Here is a 21,927-nt window from a genome sequence, read left to right as displayed (position 1 = left end):
GGAAACCAGAGAGAAGAGGAAGCACCTATTTCAACCACTCCTGTATTTATCACAGGCCGATAAAGTTCTTTTTTGGCATTGTAACGATTTCTCTGTGAAATGTATTTTCATTACTTCATTGCACCAAGAGGCTGCGCAGAAAGAAATTTCTGCTCGAAGCAGAGGAAACACACACACACACACACACACACACACACAGAGTAGCCAGGCGTTACTCACAAAGACGGCTATTGTCTGAATGGAGAAGGCAGTGGCAGTGACACTAACCAATGAGTATCGGCCCACTTAAGAATGCTATAGAATCAACCAATGACGATCAGATGGTTGGGAGAGACTAGTATGTGGTCAGGCTGCAGTTGAGTTTAGCACATGGCCTAAACTGAAAGCATAAAGATAATTGTTGCCTAGTTTTAAAATAAACGGCTTTTCACTGTTTTCGTCAATTAAAATATGAGAACACTCAGTTATTATTTCCACCACTGTGACTTCAATCTGCATCGCTACTGGATATTTATTGTCTCAAATGACAATGATTGGGACTCAACCGTGGCTTAATAGCTATTTTCAAATCATAGTGAGAGATCCAATTGTATCGTGAGAGCCCTAAATGCAGTGTGGGTGGATATGCTATGTTGTGGTGCTGTGAAGACTTCTCTGCAGTGGTTTCCCCAGAGATTTAGACCCTCTATTTATCTAGCCCCCCGCTCCCTTATGAGCCACGCAGATTGTTTAGATTTAGAGATGAAGTGGAGTCGAGGTACAGCAGCTTAAGTGTGGGTTTGTTTTTTGTTGAGCAACACGCTGCTGATCTTGGTCTTGACTTTAGTGGCAGCTGAGTTGTGTAGGAAGGAGCTGCAATGTATTTAGAGCGTTTTTACGTACTGACAGAGGGAAAAATAAAGGGTTCATTGTTGTTCACAGTGGAAGAGAGTCGGGATGAAAGTGAGTCTACAGTGAGCAAGACTTAATTATTAACACTGAACACCCATATTCAGTCAGAATCAACATTAACACACTCAGCACTTCCTCCTCGTTTGCTCCACTTACTTCCTCTTCTGGCTTCACACACAGCACAGCAGAGGCATTTTCTTCCCTCAAGAGTTGACAGAGCCTTACACAGAAATTAGTTTTAATCTTGTTTTTTTTAACTTTCCACCCAAGTGTAGAAATACTGTCCTTGTGTGTGTTCTGAAAAGCGAGTGACTGGAAGAGTTGGGTTTTAATAATCTGAACCAGATTACCCTGTAAAATTGTTCGCTTTTGCTAGTCAGGAAGTAGATCTAAGCAGTTGTGCGGTGGATCAGTGCAATAAACTTCAACTTCTGCATTAACTGAAGCAAGTAGTGGGTGTAATGTGTAAATTAGGCTTGGTCTCTCCTTGCTCTCGCTGTGCTTCTTCTCGTCTAACACAGCTGTTTTGACTGAGCCAGTGTATTATTTTACATGGAGTCGGATAGGAAACCTGTGTTACACATTACACATTGTAGAGTCGGAGCAGAAAGGTTGATCAGTGTGTCCTCAAAACAGCTCCCATCCCTCCCATGGGTCTAACCGGACACTGCTTTGACCTCTCTGTTTGATGGTCTCCCTGGGCTAAGCTGCCATTGCATCCTGACTACTGTTGATACGTCCAGCTGGTTACAGGAAGTGGTGAGCTTATAGGCTGCAGGGTGATGCAGCTGCTTTGTGAGAAGGCGTACACTGCAGAAACCGATAGACCTGAAGGCCTGCACGGCATAAATATTCTTTTTAGTGTCAGAGTTTATTATGGTCTTAATTTGTCCCGTATCTTATCTTGACTCTCCTAATCTGTTGCTAGTGAGGCATTATGGCTGTTGGCGCCATTTTAAAGCTCTGTAAGCACTCTACACTAGCGGTGTCGACATTTTCACATCCTGAATTTTCTTTCTTTCTATAGGCAGTGTATGCTGGAAAAACTGAACTGTATCAAACTGCCTTAAATGCATTTAACAAAAAATATCATTTCAAACTAAACTGAGTTTGTAGTATTTATTTATAATTTTTTTTTATTTTCAGTGTCTCTCTTACCATGTAATATTGCTGTCTTGATGTAAACTTTTTATTTCTTGTATGAACTAAAGCCTTATGTAGGACAGACGCTGAATTAAAATAATAAAATATAAAAACCTTTTAAAAAAAAACAAGCAAATTGCCTGTTTGATAATATATGTAATTATGGCATAATTAATGCTGTTAAAACGTTGACTCTCTTACCTATTAAGAGAAAAATTATTTAGACAACTGAAGATCACCTATTCCACAGTTATGCTCATGTTTATTGTCTCTCACATTTGCAAAAAAAATGCTTCTCACAGTAAAATAATTAAGCTCAATTTTCTGGAATCTAGTACAGAAAATGTCATAATTATTAAAGGCTAAAGAAATAATTGATTCATCACTTAATCAACTCACTAGTTGACAGATTAATCAGTAATGAAACAGTCAGTTGCAGTCCTACATACATAGTTCGCATTTTAATTTTCACACCCTTTTGCCTTTCACCTCATTACTCCCACTCTTTCTTTACTTGTTTCCCTACCTTCCTTTACTGACAGCATATTTCTCCAGTTCTTTGCACAATAGAGAAATGCATTCCAGACATGCTTCACCGATATTACTACAATAGTCAGTAGGAACAACTTCCTTAAGCTTCTACTTATTCAACCTTCCCTGCAGCTGGATTATTGTACAGTTTTTCAATTTCTCCGTATTCATCATAACAACCACCAGTCCTCTATATAAATGTTTCAACAGTTACTGCTCTGTAAATGATGAATACTTGTAACGGCAGATTTCAGTGCGTTGTGTATATACTTATAAGATTAAATTAATTAAATGTATAATTGTAAAACATGTATCTTTATGGTACGCTTCTCTGTAATACACTCTTTTAAACATGCAATATAAATTCAAGCCCGAATAACTGTTTACACCTTCAGCTGAAGCATAGCAGTGGTGTGCACGCTTTGCATGAGGCGGAGGTTAGCTCGCGGCAGGTGCTTTGCACTATTGTGTCTAATGATACTACACACTTACTGGCTGCTGTTGCTTCTCGCCACAGCATCAGGTTGTCTGTACATCTGTGTTTTGGACATAAGTCTCAGTTTCTAAGGTCAATTTAGATGTTGGATAAAAACATATCGCAGCATGAAATTCATTCTACCACTGTTTACAGTAAAGTTCTTCTGCGTTGTCGATGACTGATGAAGTCAAACCTTTGTGAACAAAGCAAAACGTGTCATTATACGGTACAGTACCTCTGGTATTTGCAAATGTCATTTTTAACTTATTCCTGTTTTGGTTCACCAGGAGAGCCCCGTTCTAAATGCGAGTCCCATATGACTTCCTACTTTCTGACATGCATGTGAAACAAAGGTCTGTCTCTGAGAGCACTGCCCTTAACTTTGACTATCTGGAATCCCATCTTATCGCTATACTGTAGCTTTAATACTGTAGCAGAAGTTTGTAGTATTGGATGGAGCCATGAGGAAATGCAACAGTGCATTACAGTGATGTTAGATCAAGTTGATTACAGTAGAAAGTTTGCATGAATATCATTCATTCCTATTTTATCAGTAGCTGCTGGGATGCCTTCAGTTTTATAATTTAGCTAGCTAGTTTCACTAGCCCAAAAAATATGGAGACATGACCGTTTGATGTCACTGAACGGGTAGTCCTGTATTGTTGAGGTTTTAAGAATTTTGAAGTTGCGAAGAGGGGAAATACTCGCTGTGTTTTCAGTGGAAATAAAACATTTGGAAAAAATAAATAGGCTCTTTGTTAATAGGTCACGTATCGTTGTCTAGTTGTACACTTCACTAGAAAGGAAATGAGTAACAATCACAACCTTTTATCCCCAACTGTGCTTAACTTTACAGAAATGTCTTAATATAGCTCAGGTTGACTTTATTCACACTCACGCCTAAACCGAGGTTCAGCTACAGTGTCTCATGCTGAAGGTGATTTACTGTAGTGTCTCTTATCGAAGAAAATCTGGATTTTAACGCTGCTGCTTTACCCTGCTGCATTCACTCTTTTATGAAACTGAATGTGCTACCTTTTTGGCTTATTGCTTTGTATAAACCAAGATGAGTTAAGAAAAAAAAAAGTTGCCTCTCTGCTACAGCAGGAACTCTTGGCATCTAGCTAGTTGGTTGTGATGGAGCTCGGAGTAAAGCAAGGGAAGCTTTTAGTGGTTAGCCTAACAGCCAAAATGCTATCGGTGCTGGGAATGGAAAACACTGTTCACACTTCAGAGGCTGCGGGTGTTTCGGCTTCAATTACATTTTCCTACACTTGTAGCGCGAGGCTCAACGTGCAGATATACACACACACAAATAGCGAAGCATCATGGTTATTTCTGTCTCAGCAGTATCAATGAGCACACTCGTGTAGTCCACACACTATTAGATTATGGTGATTAGCATGACGCAACCCGCTATCTTCTCTGCCCCGCAGGGTACAACAAGCACTTGCTGTTTATGCACACATGGATAAATGAGCTCAGATATTCACTCAGATATGGCTATTCATGTGTACTGAGAGGATTAAGCTAAAACAACCATTTTTTTCCCCCTAATCTTTTATATTTCCTCTTCAGTAAGCTAAGTTTAAGGCTGTCTCATTTACTACTTAGATAAAGTGCTTTGTAAGAGAGAAGAATTAAAATAAAATACACTTTTAAAGCAGTTGGACTGGATTTTCTGGAGGTGCTTTTTATTGAGGGTTTTTGGATTCTGAAACATTAAGTGTGTTCAGATCGTTGCTTAAGCGTAGAATTGTGTTGGCGTATGTGGAAATGGAGATCTGAAACAGATTACGTTTATAAAGTGATGACTAATTAAATTTAAAACGCATAGTCTGCAGTGTTTCCCAGTGCAACAGCTACATTTATTTTTAAGGTGTTTATATTTGTTCATGACATGATTAACAGTCTATGTATAAAATAATATTAATCTGTGTCCCACAAAGATCAGTGTGATCTGACACACAATGAAAAGGTCATAAACCCGGGAGCCAGGAGGATGGGCTTGCATCAGGCAGGATTGTTTCAGTTTGCACGGCCCATTTTGAGTACGTGCTTTTTTTTTCTTTTCTCTTCTTTATTTCTTAAACTGACAGCAAACCTTGATTAATCATTTGGTTTGTGTTGAAATACTGTTTTTTGCATTTCCTTAACATTATTGCATCATGTGCCATATTTCCACTTATTGGAATAACTTTGCAGCGGTCATCATAACCTGTGATGCTGTTCAGCAAGAGTCCTTTGCATATGACTGGTGCAGTACAGTAAACGTGACACTTATAGTGGTGCAACACGTTGGAAGACTGAGGATGTTGCCTATATTGTCACGTCTTGACTGTATCAGTGAACTATGATTGTTTTGTCTCCTCTCAGCAATATTAAAACTGATACAATAACAAAAAGCAGTGACTAATTTCCAAATGTTTTTGAAGGTGGCACAGTGACCGTCTTGGGGTGCATGGTGTGGTATGATTATGACACATTGGTTACATTGCCGCGAGTCCTTCCTCAAAGGGGTTTTGTAATTATTAGTTCAATTCATTCATCTTGTAAAATATTGTGAACGATTTGGTTGTAGCTTTGTTTTCATGCTCAGTTTGGGTTTGATCTGCATTTCCCTTTCAGAAGAGATAATACAGCTGCATGATAATATTACAGCTACTTGTGACTCTGATGGTCCTGACAGGCTCTCATTCAGTAAGGTTGACCCTTGCTGGCTGTGCTGCGGTGTGTTAGCGCAGCGCAGTGCAGTGCAGTGCTGGCTAGCTGTGCTACTTTATCACAGCCAGCAGGAAACAGGAAGGGAGCAGCCAGCTGCAAGGTCAGAGGTCACTCTATAGCATGAGGGGGATGGAGGACAAAAACCTAGTGTTCAGAAAAAAAGGTTTGGCTTTTTGCTGTGGTCTTTATCAAAACTAAATAAATAAATTTAAAAATAAATCACTGTCTGGTGATGGATGACAATCCAGAGTAGGTCAGCAAATAACTCTTTGTGTGTGTGTGTAAACGACTGTCTCTGCATTGTCACTATTGGCACAGCAGCTTAAACAGTGGTAACAGTTGTAGGGGTAGGCTACTGAAGTGTTGGCTCCTGCCCAGTATACACACACTACAGAGCCGCCATTGTAGGATGGAGAAGGACAAGGACAGAGAGGGGCTGAGTGATGCTGAAACGGATATCAGCTTATCCTGTTATACGAGTTTAAATTCAAACCCGTGTCTCAAGTAGTTTTGCCAAATAATATTCTACCTTTTTTTATTTAATACTCAGCCATAGAGACAAAAAGACAAAGCCGTGTCATTCATGTAACACTCTGTACGTGATACCAGTCAGACTACTGTTCGCTTTCACATTCATTCGCTCTGTCCCTGACTCAGGCATAAGATATAATATACCATACAATATATATCGTTGATACAGACATTATTAGATAACTAATATTAACTGATATTAGAAAAGAATATATTAGCAAAGACTAAATTGTTGGATGTTTGGCTGGCTGTGTTAACTACAAAATTTAAAGTTACGCCTTTAACAGTACGCACATTCGGAACAAACCAGTGTAGAGTCGCATGTTTGGGGATTTTTTGACTAAACAATGACATAATGGCGCTTCGTGTGAAGCTTCCTGTGCTGCTGCAGGTATTGTAGCTTGACTGTCTCTTGCCTAAACATATCTTCCTGCATGCTTACCACTGTTTCCTCCATTTTTTACTTATGCACAAACTCAAGCCAAAGTGTGATTTAAAATTTTAAGATTTTAAAGATTTTTAATCTAATGAAAAAAAATATGTATGGACTCAAAATGAGAGTTGTGGCACTGTTATGTTATGCTGCCAATGCTGTTAACAAGTGTTAAATTGTTGGTTTATTCTTATCTAGGAATGCCAAAACCAAATATGCAGCAGCTGATTCATTGAAAGAACAGTTAGTTAATTAACCACTTAGTCTAACATTGGAGAATTGATTAGAACCAATTAAACGGTTCTAACTACTGTAATGCCAAGTCTGCTTTTCTCAGTTTTTTATTTGTATAATATTTTTGGACTTTGGATTGCTACCTAGGCAGCATGAATGTTGTCAGTGTCATAATAGCTAGCTCGCTGAATAGCATTTTACAAATTAACGTTTTATTTGTACTACCTAAACTGGGTAAGACTGATAACTTGTAACACTTCCTCATAGAGTTGCCACATACTGAAGTTTACCTATAAAATAATCAGTTGGCCCTTGGTCTCTTGGATACATGTGCAATCAAACATTAAGTGTTCAGCAGTGTTGACCTCTACAGATTACAGATTACATTTCAGATTGTATTGCGCCCGTACAAATTGTCAGCCCAAGTGAGAACTTTCAAACATGTGATTAGCACTTGAATTAGAAATGAAATGAAATGGTGGGTTTGAAGACATTCATTTATATGCTTGAAGTATTAAGTAGCCTCCATGAATGTTTCAAGTTCAGAAATGAGGAGAGTGGATAAGTAGATTCATGAGACGGCACGCTAACCTAGATGTGGAAATGAAGGCTGTGAGTGAGGAGAGATTAATTCCACACACACTCTCAAGAGAGGGAGAAAACTCTTCATATGACTGCGGATGAAAGCAGAGCAAGAGGGGGGTTGTTGTAACTTAGATAAAAGCGCAGAGTAGAGGGAGGTTGACAGGGGAATGGATGAGACAGCAGCTTTAAGGCTCAGTAGGCCAGTGCGGCCAGGAAGCTGTAGAAACGGAGGACGACCTCCCGCTGAGATGATAGCTGCTGGTGAAAACGCACAGAAACGCGGCGTCACAGGCGGCTGCCTTTCATTGGATGACATTGGACGGGGAAGATGTTCTTGACTATGGCTCTATGAGCTCTTCGGGGAAACACTGAAGGCAATTGAAGGTATCACTTGCCACTTTGCATCACTGATGAGTCCTGACTTCAAAGACAACTGTCGCTCCATCCATCATCAAGTTTTAGCTGTAGATTTTAAGTGTGACAAGCAGTTCAAAAGATGAGACATCCAACAACAGACTGTGTAAATATAAAACGTGTTGATGCTGTTTGCAAGCGTTGCATTTTCTCAGTTAGCTTCCTGTCCAAAGTAAAATGTCTTCCAATCGAGCACTGGTCTATTTTGGCAGGGTCTCGGCATACACTAATCTTATTCATCCGTCGTCAGTCACTGTCCCCCTTCCTCATTCACTCTTTCCACTCCACCCCTCTCTCCACTTATAGGGCGTGTACTGTAGTGTGGGGCAGCTGCAGTGTAGCCATGCTTTCATTACCGTCTCTCTCGTGCATGTCAATTCACCCTGCCCGACATCCAAGCACAATCTCCCTCTGTGCTGCCTCGTAAATCCTGGCTTTCTCGGCATAACACTTCTAATGCTGTGATGGCGTGCAGGGGTATAGTGATGACATTGTGCGGCTTCATTCCCTCATTTCCTAGTCTCCCTCTTTTGTACCCTCCTCCCTCTCACTTTCGTCTTCCTCATTTATACTTGTCTCATCTTCCTTGTTGTGTCATCCTTCTGTTTTCCTCCCTTGCTTTTCTCTTCCTTTCCTAGCCTCTACACCTCAGGCACTGAGCTGTGCGTGTGTGTCTCTGTCTATGAGTACTGCTGTGTTTTCTCCCCAAACTTGTGTCTATTTCTTGGGGGCATTTCTGGCAAGGCAGCTAAGGACAATTCTCAAACGGCAAACAGGAACCCAGCCTGAAGTCAAATGTCTTTATTTCCTGTTCCCGTTCTTCCACATTGAATCAATCTTGCAGAATATTTTACAAGCAATAACTTGTATTTGTCATAGAAATGTACAAAAAACACAAAATCGAATTTATTTTTGAAAAGATGAGGCGAAGCATTCATTTTGCCTCCTTGTATGTGTCATTACTAAACTGAACAGCCCTGGTAGAACAAGAATAAAAGCCAGCTACCTTGTTCATGTGTTAGCCTCTTGTCAGTAATTGATTACTCTATATAACAAGGAAATCAAATTTGGGTCAAGTGTACGTTTATACAGGTTTACTGTGTAATTTTCATCAGCTCAACACAGCTGAAAATAACCTAATGTTGGTGGAGGAGAGCTACCAGTGCAACATGATTAAAGTGATACGTCTGTGGGATCTTTCATCCATCCGGACAGTTTGTTGGTGGATGCATTCTTCATCTCCTCTGACTGGAAGAGATGGAGAAACAAGCTGACAAACTAATAAGGAAAAATGAAAAGTAGTCAGAAAGCACTCACAAAAAGAGAGACAGATAAGGGTTTCATATTTAACTGGAGTCATCATTTCTTTTTGCTGATGTGTTCCTTGTGCGCCTTTAGTCTTGATACAAGAGGAAAATGTGTCTGTATTTATTGACAAACGAGCTGTTCTCCGACTTGTGTGCCAAACGGTCTTACTGTAACCTATGCCCTGTTTTGAAAATATCCACAGTCATATTACATTACAAGAAATTTGCATGAAGGCAGATGGTTGATTTATAAAGTAATCGTCAGCCACATAATCGCATCGCTGCATTTCTTTTGCATTAACACAGATGGCTGAGCCAAGAAGGCTGAAAGAGTTATTATTTATAGTTAACCGAGGAAACTGCGGGTTTGATATGCATTTGAATACTTACATGCTGTTTCTGTACTTTTCTTTTGTTGGTTTTTAATCTACATGAGAATATGTATATTTTTCCTTTTCATGTAAACTTTCAACTGCTAATTCACCACTGAGATCAGCTTTTGTGCTACTTAAAATACAAATACATTTGATATATTTATAGTGATTCTAAAGAAATGTTGTTTATTCTTTATTCTTCCCAAATGCTGTTGATGGCTGTTAAGAAATATCTCTCTTGATTACGCTGCATGGGCTGATTATCTTTTAACAACAATGCAATGATAAAGAGGTGAAATGTTACACTCTCTCGTCTATTCTTGATTTCCACAGACGTAATCTCACCAAGCTGTCGTTGATCTTCAGCCACATGCTGGCTGAGCTGAAGGCCATCTTCCCCAACGGTCTGTTTCAGGGTGACAATTTCCGCATCACCAAAGCAGATGCTGCAGAGTTCTGGAGGCGCGCTTTTGGGGACAAGTAAGCCCAGTTATTCAAAGTATTCACTTTTACACATGGACACAGTATTACCCCATTGATTCCATACTGGTGCCCTGGATCCCTGAAGTTTAATTATGGGGTGTTCCTAAGCAAATATGTTCAATTGATGTCTTAAATAAAAAGTAAAATGGTAACAACTGTGATATCTGAGGGAAATGGCTTGTTCCTTCCACGCAAGCCACATGTAGGTTTATTGATTGGTTGTTAGACTAAAACGTACATCTATTAATCCCTTGGAGGGGAAATTCACAAATGGCTGGGTTAACGTCGAGAGAGAAAATTACCACAAGCATAAACACCAAAAGATGAAAATAGTGCAGTATTAATGGTACAATATAATGTGTGGAACAAACAGCAGCAAATATTCATGTGGTAAGACACAATTTGTACATCTACATGTGCAATATCCAAGGTATGTTTATACACATGCAGAAAAACTTGCAACATTTGGGTAAATGTGGGAACCCACGCTTTGTATATTCACACACAGTTTGGTTAATCAGTTTCCATGTTCACGCAGCTAAGTCTGATACTAAGTAAAGCAAAGTCATATGAGATTAGACGTGGGCTTTACAGTTTAATTAAACTTTAATTTGCCAATAGTCTGATAAACATATGACTTGTGTATATAGCAGGAACTGACCAACAACAGCTTTGGGAGAACAAAGTTCAACATTTAGCAAATGTTGGCCTACGTGCATTAGAATTCGTCTGTTTGCGCATGTTGTAGCAAAAGATTTGATCTGGTTTGTATATGTGGCCAGTGACCTTCAAAGCAGTATTTTGCAGTACTGAAATAGCTCGGACACAAAAGCATTTCCTTTTTCTCACATGTGTATCTTTACAACATCTACCTCTTCTCTGGAAATGTGATTCAGATCTGCATTTAGAAATGTTCATGATGTGCTGAAGAAGCACGTAACAGGTCATGGGACCCAAACTTAAAATAAAAACTGTCAATACACACTTGCGTAGATATTGAGATCCACATCTACCATACATTTCTGAGTGTTGATTTTTCTGATGTTGCGTGCCAGTCTTTTCAAGGGGACGATGCCAACTGTTTTGTTTTGTTTTATGTGTTACAGAACCATTGTGCCTTGGAAGGTTTTCCGTCAGTCTCTCCACGAGTTTCACCCTATCAGTTCTGGGCTGGAGGCCATGGCCCTCAAGTCAACCATAGACCTTACATGCAATGACTACATCTCTGTCTTTGAGTTTGACATTTTCACCAGGCTGTTCCAGGTAGATGGCACACACACACACACACACTCACACATTCTGCTGCTTTCTCTTTGTGTTATCATTTCATTGTGTGTTAATGAAGGGACAAATCTGCAAAGGAAGAGAGTCACAGAGAAAACAGTGATGGAGAGTAATTCATAGCGGCCTGTTAGCTTTGGTGTAGGAAACAAATTTCGTTTGAGCAGCACATATAGAAATTTAAAAATAGTCAGCCCCGTCTTTTTACGGCTAACTCTGTCACCTTGTTAAGGGTATGCCTCTTGACTTACTACTACTGTCACGCAGGGCTGAAGATAACTTTCTGCACTCTGCCCGCTGAGTACAGATAGATTTATTTTCTAAATATTCTGCACTCTTTGTTACGTGTTGGTTGTTGCGTCATGTGGCCCAGACAGGTTAAGATCCTTCCTAAGGACAGTCATTGTTCATTCCAAGTGTTTTTACTTTCAGACTTCTGGACAAGCAGTAAATGGCATGGTTTAAATTTTATGGGCTAATTTCTTAGAAATGTGTCTGATCTAAGCGTGCAGTTTGTGGTTGTAGTGTATTGGTATGGACACTTCTTATGTTCTGGCAATTGTACCATTTATGTACCAATCAGGCATAACATTATGACAACCTTTGTCTAATATTGTGTAAGTCTCCCTTGTGCCTCCAAAACACTTGGGACTCATCAGAGAATGGACATGGGAATTCTGAGAGTGTCCTGTGGTGTCTGGCAACATAACGCTGTTAGTGGGGGCCTTTGGGTTCCTTGGGTTGAGGGGAGGGGCCTCTGTGGATCAGGCTTGTTCCAGTGCATCCCACAGATGCTCGATCAGTTTGGGATCTAGTGAATTTGGAGGCCAGGTCAACACCCTGTGCTGTTCTTCATGTTTTTTTGAGTTACTCCTAAACTGTTTTTGTGTGCGTGTGTCCGGCTGCATACTACTGGAGATGGCTGCTGCCATCAAGGAGTGTCATTGCTATGGGGTGGGAGTGCGTGGTCTGGTCTAAGGGGGTGGCCCAGGTCTGAGTAACATTCATAAAAATGCCAGGCCCAAACGTTTCCCAGCAGAACATTGTATTGTCACAAGATGGTCAATGTTGTTTACTTCTTCTGTCAGTGGTTTTAATGTTGTGACTGATTGGTGTATTTAGCAGATGTACATCCAGGGAAGTAGGAAACAACCAATTTGTTTTATTTTAGCGTATATTTGTAGTATGCAGGTGCTGCACAACACACTGGAAACTCCTCTTCTGACACAGTTTAGTATGAAGCTGCTCGACAAGTGGATAAACGAAAAGGATGTAGAGAGTCTATAGGGGAGGTGTATACAAAGCATCATTCTAAGAGATATCCATATTATTCAGTGCAAGCATTTTGAAATGAACATTTTATTAAATTATAACCATTGAGACACAAGTAAACCTAACTCACTGCATTCTACTTTCTTGCACCAGTTCTTGTATGCAGCAGCGTGTGTTGTTTATTCCCTGAGTGACATTATCCCTGGCTACTTGAGTGCATGGCACAGGCAGCCTTAATAAAACCTAAACAGATTACAGACATTTCCTATGACACTCCCTCATACAGAAAAAGTCATCCTCTAAATGTCCTCAAACTCAAAAGAGGAAGTGAGCCTGTGGCCATTTTAAGCTCTGTCCTTGATATGCAGTAGACTGAGGGTGACATGCTGTTTTTCAAATGTCTCATTTCATGCAGTATCGTCAGGCTGAATGATTGTGGCGTTTATAAATTAGAATATATACCAAAAAAAAAAAAAGAATATACAACACATCTAACAATGAAGCCAATAGGAGGAGGGAGTTTTGACTACTTGCCTGCAAGAAATATAAATAAACAGCATTTGATATTAATTTACAAATGTAATGAAGCCAGAAGGGAGGAGATGTCCCCATTTACATTGGAGCGACTCATCATCTTAGCAGCACATTTTCACTGTCGCATGTGTTATTTCTACTTCCTTTCACACACCAGATAGACTGGTGATAGCGATTGCGGAACCACCTACTCACTACCGCACTCAGTAAGCGTGCTAGGAGTAGTATGAATTATTTTATATTGTTTGCTAAAGTCTTTAGGTGTTTAGTGTTAGGATGGGTGGATTTGGGTTCAGTAGTCTTAAAAGAAACGAGCCTGAGCACCTTAAATGCTGACATGCCTATGCAGTGCTGGAAGCAGTCCATTTAACCTCCTCCTCTATGGCTCCAGATGGTACCAAATGAGTTGCATGCTGTTTTAAGTAATACAAATTATACTTAAATCATAGTAAATCCCACTGAACAGTTTGAACGTCATCCATGTTGCAGTATATTTCTCTGCTCATACTGTTATAGCTATGTCCATTTACTCACACAGCAGATGACTCACTCCCTCGCTCTCTTTCTTTTGTGTGTGTGTGTAGCCTTGGTCGTCCCTGCTGCGGAACTGGAACAGCTTGGCAGTCACTCACCCGGGGTACATGGCCTTCCTCACCTACGATGAGGTGAAAGCTCGGCTGCAGAAATTCATTCACAAGCCCGGCAGGTGAGACGCGATGGTACAGAACGTCACAAACATGCTGTCATGTTATAAAATTTACATTACCTTGCTCTCAGTATGGAAGATGTGCTGCTGTCATCAGTTTCTGTTGCAGCATGTTTAGGCACTGAGCAACACACTTTCATTTCAATTATTGGAGCGTAATGACACGTCACGTAATCTTGTCCACACGTTTTCATGGGAAACCGCATAGTGGTGGGATTACTGTTGCTCTCAGGACCTATTTTTGTCAGTGCTCGAGATTTATTCTATAGATATTTATAATAATTGTCAAGGTTAGGCATTGCATGACTACACTGACGGAGAGGGCACTACTTCAGTCTTGGTGCCAGATTCGCGTACCGTTTATTCTATAGTGTGTGTGGGCTTGTGTGTGAAGGACCCAGGGCAGCGTGGCACTGGTACCTTGCATCAATGGCCTGATTGTGCGCTGAAAGCTGATGTCACTCTTCGGGGCCTGGCCTGTGTAGGGCCACGTTGACATCCGAGCAGTTACTGGTCAATGTGAGTGCAGCGTTTTGACACGATAAATTACAGCTTGCTGTCGGGGGAATTCTGTCAGGACTACGGGTACAGCAGTTGTTCCACTACTAGGGTAAACATGAGGCCATCACCAAGACTGCTTTAAACCCAGTCATTTTGATGACTGATTAATGTGGTGCTCTAGTTTTTTATGTACTCAATCAGTCACATACCAGTGGTTTCAAGCTTGCCCCTAATTCTGCAGTTAAAGAAGACCAACAAAGACTGCGTGTTTTGCACACTTCCTGAAACTGATTTTGTAGAACTAAATTTGTAGTACCTTTTATGACCACTTGAGGCTGGCTACAAAAAGGAGTCACTTCCCATAAACTGCTAATGATAAACTTGCTAACTTTACACCAGAAATAAACATGTTTACAGTGTAGTACTGATGCAGTTTTGGTCCGATTTCCCCTTCCGTTACATCTGTACAGGCGTGAATCTCTATATAACTCACGCATTTAAACTATACGAAGGCTTAAAGGTGTGCATAATTTACATCTGCCCAGACGTCTCAGCTCGACTCAGGCTCCAGATCTTGGCCCATTTTTGAATTAGCCAGAAGTGAGGCAGATTCAAGATGGCGACAACCAGTCCCACCCACACTGAGCTTCAGGAATCCTGTGCTTTACGTCATGGAGGTTTTGTGTCAGATTTGCTCTCTGTCTGACTCATGGACACTGTGAGCTGTGTTTTAGCCTGCTCCAAGTCAATTTTCCTGACTCCGGACATTTGCAGCAGGCATTTGTATTGCGGGGGGGAGTCCCGTCATCAGCTTAAATCGATGAAAGCCCACACACCCACGGTATAACACTGACGCATTGTTAATCCGAACACGATTGATGTTGGCATTTATTTTGATGAACAGAGACGGGTTTGGGTGTGTTTGGTTTATTTCAGCGTGTCTGTGGATTCTCTTCCTGTACCAGATCTCGAAATGACAGTTTCTGTTCTTCGCCAAACCACATTATTTTAGTCAGGTTAAATGATAAATATGATGATGTTGTAGCTGTAGCTGCTTTCTGTTCTGTTACAGCTATATCAGATCCTTTATGTGTCCACTGTTACTGTCTGTAATGCATAAAGAACCCAGCTCATGTGGGTCCCTCCATATGAGCTGGGTTCTGCTCAAGGTTTCTTCCCGTTAAAAGGGAGTTTTTCGTTGCCACCGTCGCCTTCAGGCTTGCTCTGGGGGCTTCAGGCCGGGTTTTTGTAAAGCGTCTTGAGACGATTTGTATTGTTATTGACGCTATATAAATAAAATTGAATTGAATAAACTGTGCATTATGTAGTTAATACATTTTTATGCATGTGACACTTATGTCATGCTTTTCATGTAATTTGCTTTCATGTGTCTTCTTATCTTTGAACCATGCATCTTTTCTGGTTTTTGTGTGAATTGTGGTCAGAACGTCCTTACTGATGAGATCCTTACTGACTTCATTTTGTTATCTTTTCCTGTCAAGTGGATATATATATATATATGTATGTATGTAGACAGCTGACTCAGTTGCATCTGAACCTATTTTATAAAAGGCAGTGCACACGAATGTTTTTGTGTGCACATTTTGCTGCCGATAGCAGTATCTAATGTTTGATCAGTGTAACCAAGTGTGACCCTTTGACACATTTTTGCCTTATATCTCATCTCTCCTCAGTTACATCTTCCGCCTGAGCTGTACACGACTGGGCCAGTGGGCCATTGGCTACGTGACGGCAGATGGAAATATACTCCAGACCATTCCCCATAACAAACCTCTCTTCCAGGCTCTCATAGATGGTTTCAGGGAAGGATTGTAAGTGAACTGCCATTTTGTCGTTATGATGTGGCTTTCATCTGAACATCTGAGCTGCTGTTCTGCTTCTTTTTTGACTGGTTTATGGTCTTCATTTGATGCAATTACATATTCAGGGCTTCTCTTTTTCTGTCAGTTCTCCTTTTTTTTTTTTCCTCCTCTTCCTCCAAAGCACGCATCACTGCCTACACTTTAAAACCCTGTTCTGCATCCCACGATTGAATCTGCCTTTGAGCTGTAAACCAATTCAGTTATATTATTTTGCTTGTTCCCATAATTTCAGTCTTATCACAACCAGAACTGAACTGTTAGTTTCTAAATCTCGGTCATTGCTTTAGCCGATGGGATTGAAACTCATCTTTTTGTGCTAGTGCTGATTCCTTTGTTTAATAAACCTGTGGTCTGCCTCTTCCAGCCTGTAATCAGATGATGATTTAAACTGGGAAAGCCTATAAAATATAACTCCTTTATCTAAGAAACATTTACCAAATGGTAATTACAGTGTCTGCTACTCATTTGTATAATCCTCAAGTACTTTACATGCATCAGCTTGAATTGAATGAATGGACCGAACAGATGTTTTCATTACCACAGCCTGTTAGGTATAGGTGGAGTATAATCATTCTAACTGATAATGATGATAACTTTAAAAAGCCTGTTGAAAATACCCAAGGATACTTCGAGGAGACTCCTTTGTGAACCTTCTAATTTTACGTACCTCTGCATCTCCAGCTATTTATTCCCTGATGGCCGTACCCAAAACCCTGACTTGACAGGACTGTGTGAGCCTTCGCCTCAAGACCACATCAAAGTGACACAGGTCAGAGCCACGTGCTTCTCATGCCCTCAATGTCTTGCATATTCTAGTTGCTGTTTTTTTTTTTTTGCTTTATATTTTATTGTAAAAGCCATTTTGTCTTTTCTTTTTGGTTGGATACACCACCCAGAAAAGATGTGATTAAATATTGCGTGACCAAAATGAAACAAAAGGCACAATTAAAACACCCCACAGTTATTGAAGAAAGCTGAGTGACCAGAATTCATTCAGTTTTAGTTTTATAGTTTTGTCATTGTAGGCAAACCACTCTGTCTTGTTGCTGCACAGAATGACACAGCATTGTCAATGAGGAAGATACATAATTGTGCAACGCTGCAAAAGAGTATCTACAATGGTGTAGTTAACCACTCCATCTTGTCTGGCTTATGTATGTTCTCAGAGTTTTGTAAAGGTTATGGACCGACTCATTTTTGCCTCAATGCACGACTGAAACTAAAAATACGCCCCCACACATTTTAACTAAGGCTCCGGATCCTTCTCGGCTCTTTTCAACATGATTTCAGGTGCTGTTGGTACCGTATGATGTTACTGATTTGTCATGTTTTTCCCCCCTCAGGAGCAATATGAGCTGTACTGTGAGATGGGCTCCACTTTCCAGCTTTGTAAGATCTGTGCTGAGAATGACAAGGATGTGAAGATTGAGCCCTGTGGTCATCTCATGTGCACCATGTGTCTCACTGCCTGGCAGGTACGAGAGTGGGTGGATGCAGTGGGTTTGCGTGGGCTGGTTAAGTGTCATTACTCATACCTGTTGAGAGGAGAAGTGTCTGTTGAAGTTCCCTTCTTTGTAGCCATAACAGACATATAAAAGCACATCACCTTTCACATCGGCATGATATTAAATCTGCCTTTCTGTCTGTGTTACAGGAGTCAGAAGGTCAGGGGACAGGTTGTCCTTTTTGCCGCTGTGAGATTAAGGGTACAGAGCCCATCGTTGTGGATCCTTTTGACCCCAAGGACAACAGCGGAGGCTCTTGCAGGGGAACATTCGGGGCTGAGGGTGCGCCATCACCCAGCTACGATGATGACGACGACGACAGACTTGAAGACCCCCACCTCATGATGAGTAAACTCGCCTGTTCAAAGGTAAGACTGTGGGAAGACCTTGACTCAGTTGAAACAGTTATTTCAGTCTTTGCTCAAAGTTTCCAGTCAGGACAAGCTGTTCTGCTGTTTTACATTGATAAAACATTGAGGCACTCAACACCCTGGGTGCACCACATGGGTTCCTGCTGTCATCTTATCTTCTGTTTTTCTGAGAGTCCCATATCTGCTCAGATAAAACACAACCCATCTTGCCCTTTTCACTTTTTGTGAGCTTCAAGCTCACATCTCCTATCTAAAGTCTTTCATCTCCATCTTTCATGGTGTCAGAGTAGCAGCTTTTTTGTGCCTCTTGGTATTTGGTATGTGGAGGATTCTCCCTGTCTTACATCTTTTATGTGCCTCTGAGAAACTCTGTGTGCATTAATCTGTTTTAGGCTAAGTGAATACCTGAGATCACATAAACTTTGATGTGGTCCCTGAATGTTCTTTGGCTTTGATTGCTGACTGTGCCTCTTTGAGCATTTGTATGCATTTGCATACTTGCATGTGTCTCATCAGTGTTTTGTGTTGTAACAAAATGAGTCTTGGATTTATTTATTTTTTTAGACTGAAGTTAGATTGACAGACGGATTTTCTTATCATGTAAAGTTGCATTTAAACAAACTTGTGTTCAGATGTTCCTGATCAGGTGTGACAGGTGTTTGGCTCTTTTGTTTGTGATCCAGGTGGAGCGCCCCCCTTCACCCATGTCTATGGCTCCTCAGTCCTCTCTTCCCCCAGTGCCGCCCCGACTAGACCTGTTACCACACAGACCTCCCAACCCCCCTGGTGCCTCGAGCCCTGGGGTATCCACCAAGGTAACCAAACAGTAGAGGATAGCAAGAGATGGTATTCAAATAAAAGATGCCCAAACTACTCAAACCACCCTAAAATCTAACTGTAAATTCAGTTTAGTCAAAGCACTGAGTTTCAAGAAGATTTCAGAGTGCATTTCCGCTTACTCAAAGATTCACATTATTGCACATATCTGCTTAAATGTAGATAAATGGAAACTGTCACCGGGGAGCATGAATTTTCTGCAAATGATAAACATTTTCCGTTGGTGGTATTCATCTTTGCTGTGAATATTGTTATCTATGATGACGAATTAGTCCATGGGGGATTGTTTCCAGAGAAGAAGACAACTGCAGTTTTCTTTGGTTTCATATCAATATTATATTAATGAGCTAAATGAGCCCCCGCCGGTCTCTGTTTCCCCCCTCTAGGCAGCATCTCACCACAAAGACAAGCCTCTTCCCCTTCCCCCAGCACTGCGGGATCTCCCCCCTCCACCTCCTCCAGATCGTCCCCACACAACCGGGAGTGCCCCTGATCTACGGCCTCAGAGGCGGCCCTTACCGTGCACTCCCGGGGAGCCACCTCGAGATAAGCTCCCTCCTACACCTCCAAACCGGCCCATGGCTGACTGGATGTCCAGGCCTGTTCCCAAGGCCCCCATCTCTTCCTCCTCATCATCCTCCTCCTCCTCCTCCTCATCCACGCTAGTCTCAAGCCTGGGAGTGGACCTTCGAGCAGGTGTCCGGGAACTCTCCAACAGGCACTCCCTCCCCTTGGCACTGCCTTCAGCTCTGGACACCCGCTCAGACTCACAGAAGAACAACAGCTCTCTCAGTCTGGACCACCAGCTGGTCAGAACAAGCACAAAACACAGCACACTAAGCTTGGGTTCACTGGGTACAGTTATTAAAGCAGGGCAATGAAATTAAAATGTATTTAATAATATATATCCAGTATTAAGGCATTTAATCAAAAGTGTACAATGGACTTTGCAGTATTAATGGAAACAACAAGGGACCCCCCAGAAAGTTAAAGAAAAAGCAAAGTTACTAAGCCCCAATGAAATTAGCTCCTTTTTCCTCATCATTTTATGAACAGGGTAAAGAGAACCTAATATAATGTGTGTAAGCGGATGTTTTTTTTTACCTTTGAGTAGAGCCAGGCTAGCAGTTCCCCCTATTCCCGTTCTTTATGCTGACCTAAATTAGCCATTTTAGCACCAGCTCCACGCGGTAGTGGCATCAGTCTTTCCCATCAAACTTTCAGGAAGACACTGACAAACATTTCTTAAAATGTTGAACATTTCCTTTAATTAGAATTTGGTTTCTTTATTACACCTGGAAAACTACTCTTCACTTTCACGTTTCTAAGGTGTCATTTGCTTCCTTTGCAGAGTTTTGCCGCAGTGGTTAGTCAAGATTATGACAACGCCAAAGTCAAACCCTCCTCCTCAGCCAACGCCATCTACGCTCTGGCAAACAGGTGCGTTGTACTGGGACTGTAATGAAATGGTTTCTGATCACTTGCAGTCCTGAAGCCATATAATACATATTTAAGAGAAAAACAAGTAGCATTTTGTTGCCATTTCCATCTCTAAATATTCTTGAATGTGTTCCTAGACCGGCTTTAGCCTCACGACAAGTGACAGGAGACGATGGACGTGACAGTGAGGATGACTCGGAGTACATGATCCCTCGTCCTGTCCTGCCCCCCATCACAGCACCACCAGAAAGGGAGACCCCACCAGTACCGAGGCCCACACAGAATCAGTCCCTATTATTAGCACTCCAGACACAGAACCAAGCCTCCATACTCAACTCACGGTATTAAATCCGCTCAATCAATCCACCTCCAGTACAGTAATGATGACTGTATTGTTAGTTATTGCAGGGCTGTGTCTTCGTTCTTCTGTCTTCAAATGAAATGTGTTCATTTGTTGTTGCAGGCTGCCACTGGGTGAACTAGAGGACAATTCTCTAATGCATGAAGCCATGTACCACATCCAACCCAAGTCACAACAAGCCAGAGATTCAGGTATTTTCACAAAGCAACCTCAGTACAATCTAGGCCTTGCAGAAAAACGAGCAGTGCCAGTTACTGTTATATAGTAGTTGAAATTTATATGCTACACTCTGCAGCCCCTTTCCGTCTACCATGCTGCAAATATTTATTTATTTGTGTTGTCAAAATTAAGCACTGGTGGGACAGCACTGACTCCAAGCACAACACATCATCTTCCATCCTTCCAGACTATTCAGAGTTGCCAGCTATGACGATGACCAACGGTCCCAGAGACCACGCAGCCGAGGACAGGGACGAGGAGGAGAACGGCTACGACTACCCGAAGCCCCGGCTGCCGATGCCCCCCGCCCGGCGCACCCTGTCAGAAATGGGAGGCTCTTTGTCGTCTTCTTCCTCATCCTCCTCTTCATGTTCATCCTCGACAACTGCTTTCAACCGGCTTTCTCTAGACTCAGAACCTGGAGCTGCAGCACGTAAGTTTTCTTGTCCTCATGAATCAAATTGTATAAAGCTGTTAGTGTGTAAACAGCCTTTTAATTGTAAAAGAATTATTTAAAAATCCAGAAAATAGGCTAATTAGTAACATACTATGTGACCTACATTGTTCCAGGTCGCAGATTACTGTAATTTAACTGGTAATCCGATTAACTGGTTAGAAGGATGAAACAAAAATAAAACTATTTGACTTTAAAATAATAGCTTCTGTCAAGAGTTTTGACTTTTAAAAGGTAAAATTTTATATCCCTTGTGGCGTCTCCAGTATCTGGAAAGCTGGCTGACATAAAATATAACAGAAACGTCTATGTTCAGGTCTATCCTGGCCAAAGAAAATGAATTAAAAGTGCTAATGAATTAATGTTTTGAATTGGTACAAAAGTTATTTGACAGAGAGCACAGTACTTGAAGCCTGTATGTGGCCAACCATAATA

At 41.2% G+C, this 21,927-nt stretch overlaps 1 protein-coding gene across 1 annotated transcript in view; it reads left to right on the top strand.

The window, feature by feature from the left end:
- The window catches only part of cbl (Cbl proto-oncogene, E3 ubiquitin protein ligase), a 36,144-nt gene that overhangs the window by 8,120 nt on the left and 6,097 nt on the right, over positions 1 to 21,927 (top strand). Inside the window, exons 3-15 of the mRNA XM_084558623.1 lie at positions 9,979 to 10,125; positions 11,235 to 11,391; positions 13,800 to 13,921; positions 16,117 to 16,254; positions 16,987 to 17,074; positions 17,649 to 17,780; positions 17,960 to 18,178; positions 18,865 to 18,996; positions 19,405 to 19,827; positions 20,370 to 20,458; positions 20,596 to 20,799; positions 20,922 to 21,010; positions 21,226 to 21,471. Coding sequence (XP_084414749.1) covers positions 9,979 to 10,125; positions 11,235 to 11,391; positions 13,800 to 13,921; positions 16,117 to 16,254; positions 16,987 to 17,074; positions 17,649 to 17,780; positions 17,960 to 18,178; positions 18,865 to 18,996; positions 19,405 to 19,827; positions 20,370 to 20,458; positions 20,596 to 20,799; positions 20,922 to 21,010; positions 21,226 to 21,471 — 2,186 coding nt within the window. The remainder of the gene's footprint in view (positions 1 to 9,978; positions 10,126 to 11,234; positions 11,392 to 13,799; positions 13,922 to 16,116; positions 16,255 to 16,986; positions 17,075 to 17,648; positions 17,781 to 17,959; positions 18,179 to 18,864; positions 18,997 to 19,404; positions 19,828 to 20,369; positions 20,459 to 20,595; positions 20,800 to 20,921; positions 21,011 to 21,225; positions 21,472 to 21,927) is intronic.

This window comes from Chelon labrosus (genome assembly GCF_963514085.1).
Source record: "Chelon labrosus genome assembly, chromosome: 13".
NCBI lineage: Eukaryota > Metazoa > Chordata > Actinopteri > Mugiliformes > Mugilidae > Chelon > Chelon labrosus.
The sequence above is the reverse complement of the archived record's forward strand: the minus strand, read 5'-3'. Positions and strand labels throughout refer to the sequence as shown.